Source organism: Temnothorax curvispinosus, unplaced genomic scaffold, assembly GCF_003070985.1.
Source record: "Temnothorax curvispinosus isolate PA1 unplaced genomic scaffold, ASM307098v1 QBEX01004391.1, whole genome shotgun sequence".
NCBI classification, from domain to species: Eukaryota; Metazoa; Arthropoda; class Insecta; order Hymenoptera; family Formicidae; genus Temnothorax; species Temnothorax curvispinosus.
The window spans coordinates 254492-261285 of NW_020214171.1; the positions used below are offsets into that span (position 1 = coordinate 254492).

The 6794-nt window shown below is 41.0% G+C and overlaps 2 protein-coding genes across 2 annotated transcripts; one reads left to right on the forward strand and one right to left on the reverse strand.

The window, feature by feature from the left end:
• The first annotated feature begins 4648 nt into the window (after positions 1 to 4648).
• On the forward strand, positions 4649 to 5186 carry LOC112453461. The gene is made up of 3 exons (XM_025014246.1): positions 4649 to 4817; positions 4910 to 4992; positions 5058 to 5186. Exons 1-3 carry the CDS (start codon positions 4661 to 4663, stop codon positions 5184 to 5186), a joined length of 369 nt encoding a protein of 122 aa, XP_024870014.1. The 5' UTR covers positions 4649 to 4660.
• Positions 5187 to 5304: 118 nt separating this feature from the next.
• On the reverse strand, positions 5305 to 6353 carry LOC112453472 (putative nuclease HARBI1). Its single transcript, XM_025014256.1, has 3 exons — positions 6316 to 6353; positions 5963 to 6107; positions 5305 to 5857 (listed from the first exon to the last, which is right to left on the reverse strand). The coding sequence occupies exons 2-3, from the start codon at positions 6006 to 6008 to the stop codon at positions 5430 to 5432; spliced, it is 474 nt and encodes a 157-aa protein (XP_024870024.1). The 5' UTR covers positions 6009 to 6107; positions 6316 to 6353; the 3' UTR covers positions 5305 to 5429.
• Positions 6354 to 6794: the final 441 nt, after the last annotated feature.

Sequence of the window (6794 nt, forward strand, 5' to 3'; positions counted from 1 at the left end):
CCAAAGTGCGAATACCGCGAGTGATGTTTTTTACGCAAACGAAATCTTTAATGTCTCCGCGAGCGGATCGTCAAATTATGTGACGAGTCAAAGGTGGTGTCTCGACAGCGGATGCACGTCGCATCTCTGTAAGGACGCCAAGTTATTCGCGAGAACGTACAAGGCTGAGAACGGTATAAAATTAGCAAACCAGGCAACCGCGTGCGCGACGGCCAAGGGTGACGTGAACGTGACAGTCTCAAATGGTAAACGGAACAGGGAGGTTACGCTCGCGAACGCGCTATACGTACCGGACCTTCGAACGAACCTCTTATCGATCGCGAAAATAGTCGATAAAAATCATAAAGTCCTGTTTACTGAAAAACACGCATACGTGAAAGACGCTAACGGTGTTGTGAAAATGGTGGCTGATCGTGAGGGTGATCTGTTTTTCTTACGTGAGGGACATGACACGGCATGCATAGCTACGAGTGCCTCGAATAGCACGACCGAATGGCATCGCCGGCTTGGCCATTTGAACTGGAACGACATGTCTTTCATGCTACGGAACGAGATGGCATCCGGCTTAACATTCAAGGTCAACGACGTGCTTCCTCCGTGCGATGTCTGCGCCACTGGAAAACTCACGAGACCACCCTTTCCGAAACGTGACAAAAGGTCACCTGACTTGCTCGGAATAGTGCACACGAATCTGTGCGGTCCCATGCGAACACACTCGCGGGGCGGCGCCCGATATTTTCTCACATTTACCGACGACCATAGCCGCTGGACCGTGATTTATTTTCTGAAAAACAAATCCGAGGTGACACCCAAGTTTCTGGAGTATAAAAATTATGCAGAGACGCAAACCGGTAAGAGAATCAAAGCACTGCAGTCAGATAACGGGAAGGAATTTTGCAATGCAACCATGGATAAAATACTGGCGGAGGCTGGAATTCAACGACGGTTAACGACTCCATATACACCCGCACAAAACGGTGTGGCCGAGCGGAAGAATAGGACACTCGTCGAGTCTGCTCGCTGCATGTTGACGGAATCCGGACTCCCGACATCTTTTTGGGCCGAAGCTGTTGCAACCGCCAATCACGTGAGAAATCGGTGCCCGACAAAAATTTTCGGTACGAAGACACCCTTCGAGGTGTGGACAGGCAGGCGCCTTAGCCTTAAATACCTGCAGAAATTTGGAGTCAAGGTGTACATCCTAGACAAATCTCCTGACAAGGGCAAGTTTTCGCCAAGAGGAATTGAAGGAACTCTCGTCGGATATTCCGAAACGTCCAAGGCCTATCGCGTTTGGGTGCCGTCTGAGATGAAGATTCATGTGCCGCGAGATGTCAAGTTCTTCAACGAGCTCCAGACCAGGGAGGGCTAGCAAGATCCTGTCCATGGATCCTCGGGCAACCTTTTTTCTGTTTCAGATAATCAGCAGAGCCCAGAGACGAGCGGTGAGACTGAAATTGGCGGAAACACACACCCTGACGCGGGGGTTCTACCGAACGATGAGGAGCCAGATCGGAGCAGTCACGATGAGAACCCGCCAATTAACGCTGCGAACGATGCTGACCAAGAGGAACCGGATCCAGCAGACGATGAATTACGACGTGGTCCCGGTAGACCGCGCAAGATATTGACGGGCAAACCGGGTCGACCCGCCAAGGGATATAACATGGTGTCTGCCGTCGCCGAACCACGGGAAGCAGGAAATCAGGTCGAGTCAAGCGAAGATGAGACGTGGGAAGATGCCGAATTCGCATTCAATGCATGCGAAATCCCTTTTCGCGAGGCGATATCCGGACCGAATAAGGATGAATGGTTCGACGCGGTGTATTCAGAAATCAGAAGTTTAGTCCTCAACGATACTTTCGATATCGTGTCGAGACCTAAGAATGGGAAGGTCATTAAATGTCGCACGGTTTTGAGAAATAAATTCGACGCCAACGGAGTCCTGAATCAAAGAAAAGCACGCGTGGTCGCGAAGGGATACGCTCAACGCCCAGGCATCGACTTTTTCGGGACTTACGCTCCGGTCGCCCGCCTAGGTTCGCTTCGACTGCTGATGGCATTGGCTGCAAAATTCGACTTGACGGTTTCCCAACTAGACATTGAGACCGCGTATTTAAACGGAAAAATTGATACCGATATATACATGGAATTGCCGGATTTGTTGCAGCCAACTTTGGAGAGGATGGCTCATCAAGAACAGGATCCTGAGATTCTGAAGCAAGTTCACGCCATGCTGAGGGACATCAAAGGCCCGGATAGGGTATGCAAGTTAAAGAAGGCTCTCTACGGCCTGCGTCAGGCCGGACGGCAATGGTACGCGGAGCTCGACAGGGCACTTTGCAGCATGGGGTTGACTCCTACCAACGCGGACCCATGTGTTTACGTCGACAAGGGAAAACTTACTTTTGTACTCGTATATGTTGACGACATCCTGATTGTCTCCAACGATCGAAATATGGAAAATCGAATCAAGAGAGAGCTCGCCAGACTGTTCAAGGTTAAAGATCTTGGGACCGCCAAATACTGTCTCGGTATCGAGATTCGGCGCGACGGGGAGAGCATTCATCTTGGTCAACGAGGTTATGTCAAAGAGGTTCTCAAACGTTTTGGGATGGGCGATTGTAAGCCCGTCAACACTCCCATCGCCTTAGGCGTCAAGCTGACGAAGAGCACAAACGCTGGAAAGGACAACACCGAAGATCACCCGTATCAAGAGCTAATCGGGGCACTAATGTATGTTGCCGTGGGAACACGCCCCGACATCGCGCACGCTGTTAGTGCTCTTAGTCAGTTCAACTCATGTCACAACAGCGAGCATTGGGCTGCTGCCAAACGCGTGCTCCGATACCTTCAGAGGACTTCCGACTACGAATTGGTCTTTCACAAGGATAATCAACCGTTGCGAGGCTTTGCGGACGCCGACTGGGGCAATTGTTCCATTGACAGACGTTCCTACACCGGTTACATTTTTACACTCAGCGGAGGCGCTATAACGTGGGAATCACGCAAGCAGAGGACGGTTGCTCTATCATCCACAGAGGCTGAATATATGGCTATAGCCGACGCTACCAAGGAGACCATGTACCTCACCAACTTTCTCAAGGAACTCGGATGTGCGGATCTCGCGGACGCTGTAATCTACAATGACAACCGTAGTGCTGGACTGTTGGCTGAAAACCCTGTGTTTCATTCCAGGTCCAAGCACATAGATATCAGACACCACTTCATTCGTCAGGCGATAAATGAACGCGCATTGAAGCTTGTATATCTTCCTACGGAGGAGATGATCGCCGACATTCTCACTAAAGCCTTATCTGGAGTTAGACATTCGAGATGTATATCAGGTCTGGGACTTCAACCCATCGATTATTCCCGGGCGCAACTTGAGGGAGGGTGTTAGAGATTGAACAATTCGCGCCCTCGTTTCTCTCTATAAATCTTTTACCAATGGCTAACAGTAGCGCTGCCGGATTGTGGTGGCGCTATCGTCTTTTTCTCTAGTTACTTTAGATGACGCTGTCTTCTACAGCGTTCCAAAAACTTCACTTCACTTTTGTTCGTTGCCACGTATGTACGTTAGCTTCTTCTTCTTCCGAACATTCTCGAGTGTACACGTGTTATAATAAAAGATCCTGTTCATTAATCCTAACCGGTTAATTTTCGTCATCCCTGACCTGCCCGTCCTAACAAAAGTTTTTTTATAGACATGGAGAGATTTGAAATCAAAAGTTTCTGAGAAAATACAAAAACTAAGAAAAGAAAGAAGAATGACAGGAAATAATCCAATAAATATTAAATTATCTGAATTAGATAAACGAGTACTAGGAATTATAGGAAAAGACTATGTCGAAGGATTGTGCAATGTACCTGACAGTTTTCCTGAAGAGTGTACTGTAAGTGAACTAAGATAAAAACATGCACTGCACCGAGGAGATTTTAGATTAGGGAAATGCTAATATTATCTTGTTTTGTTTTTGTCATATGACAAAGGTTTTGAATATGTTAATTTGCCTTTGGGTAGAAAAGCTTTGTAGAGAAGTCTATAAAAATAGTCAATTAAATCTTTGTCATATGAAAACAGAACGTTACAATTATAATGGATATGGTTGTTCATATTATATAAATATTTATGTTTAGACAAAACATGAATATATATATATATATATATATATATATATATATATATATATACATATGTATGTACACACGCACGTACACAAACATATTTTATGCTTTTAGAATGCTATAGAAGAACTAAGAACTGGAAATGAAAGTGCTTTAAGTGCAACACCAGGCCCAATAATAATAGCAGAACTAAATAATATTGGTATAATATATAATAATATAATCTCTTTCCCTTCTTTATATATATATATATATATTAATACATACATAAAAGAATAAGTTGTTATTCACATATTTTTCAAATAATAGAGAAGAAAATTTGACTTATTTCTTTTTGCAGGTACAAATGATGGTGCAATATTATTAGACGATCCTTATTCAATACAATCAACATCACAGGACTGCGTTAGTATTAATTAATATTGTATACAACATAGTTGTGTGTGTGTGTAAAATGTTTGTATATAATTATTTACATATACACATCACATATAAAATTATGTTTTTAGAAAATATAGAAGATACAGCAAATATGGAAAATATGGAAAATATGGGAGATATGGGAGATATGGAAAATATGGAAAATATCGAAAACATTGATACATTAAATGTAACCAACACTACCAACATACCAACACAACCAACACATGGAATACAAAGGTCAGGTGCATCTAATCCCTCTAAAAGACGTAAGTAAAAGTATTAGAATATTAATTATATTCTGTATATAATTTAACTTTTTATTCTAACTACAATATTATTATTTCACTAATATTTACAGGAAAGGCACGTTTGTCGGACAATTTAAACGAAGCCCGAGAGTCATTTGCTGCAATTGCCGAAAGACATGCTGAAGCAATGAAAGTAAGTAGTTTTATTAGTACATGCAAGACATCTCTGTTTTCTTTTTTAATATTATATTTTTACAGATGTTAGCAGAGTCTATGAAACTCCAAGCGGAAGCTACATTGCAATTGAGCAATAACATGCAAAAACTCGCCGAAAACGAAAGACGGCAAATAACAATTTTAGAAAATCTTGTTAAAAGGGTTGCCTAACTTTTAATATATGTTTTTGATAGTAATGTTTACCTAACATTTAATATATGTTATTGATACATTGTTAAATAATAAATAAATTTTAATGCTCATGATTCAAAATTACTGTTATACGTTTTATTCTTTCACTTAAATTCCTTATTTATGACCATTCTTAGTGTATAATGTAATTGACGATTTGTCCTTATTCCATAATTATAAAGTTTTCTTTACAATACATCCTTAAGAAATTTTACTAAATTCCTATTCATTATCCCATGCACATACATAATTGGGAAACCACTCTTGCATAAGTTGTTTTTGTATCCGCTGTGCTACAGCTCTAGGCCCTCTGCAAATTTCTACTTCTTCTTCTTCTTCTACATGGATGTGATCTGCAGGTGCGTTATCGAGGAACACATTTTCTTCCATGTCCAAGGGTAACCGATAATACAGACGCATATTGTGCAATATTGCACATGCATTTACTATTTGGCCAGCAATATCTGGAGCGTACATTAATACGCGTTGGTATGATAAACATCGCCAAGTTCCCTTAAGGACTCCGAAAAATCTTTCTACAATACATCGTGCTTTACATAATTTTTCATTATAATGGTACTGCCGACTCCTCTGTGGATAGTAAGGTAACGGTGTCATGAGCCAAGGTTCCAAGGGATATCCTGCATCTCCTACACACACACACACACACACACACACACATTACAACGACTTAATAAATAAATATTAAATAAAAACACAATAATACAAATTGAACATTTTAAGTTTATTCATACCAATCAAATACGTTCTTCTTTCACCATGATTATAGAAGTGTTCCATTACATGTTTAATTGGAGAAGAATTCCATATAAAAGCATCATTCCTCGCTCCTGGATATCGTGCGTTGATATTTAATATTTTCAAGTCTGGATCGACTATCTGTAAAAATGTTCACAAATATATCACAAGTCTCTCTTTTTTCTTCCACTCGTATACACACTCTTTTATATGCAGTATTACATTATAGTTATTATTACTAATAATGTTAATATAAGGGAGAATTCATATGTATATATGTAAACTGTCATTAAATTTTTTAATTTACAAAATAAATAAATAAAATATAATTTATTATAATTGTACTTACAGCTTGTACATTTAATGAGTGATTGCCGTGATGATTTACGTATGTCTCCTCGTGTATACGTGGTGCAATAATATTTATGTACGTGCAATCTATAGCACCAATAGCACCCGGAAACGTTCGTGCAAATTTGTTCCGTGTTGCAGCTCTGTCTAATGGTGTCATTGGAAATCGTATCCACTGACGTAATAAATGCGCATTCATCAATTTTGTCACATTACGTATGCAACGGCTTGCAGACGGTTGGCTTATAACCAATTCACACTGATTTCCACTTGGCCTTTGGTAACTACCATGAGCAAAAAATCCAATTGTTGTTAAAACTTGTATTTCTGGAGATAATCCATTAATGCGTTGTGGTTGTAAATATGGTCTTAGCACGTTGACAATATCCATAATTAATTCTTTGTTAACTCTATAGTATGAGAGAAATTCGATATAAGGCAGTTCAAATGGATTTTGAGCGTCGCGGAGCACTCTTC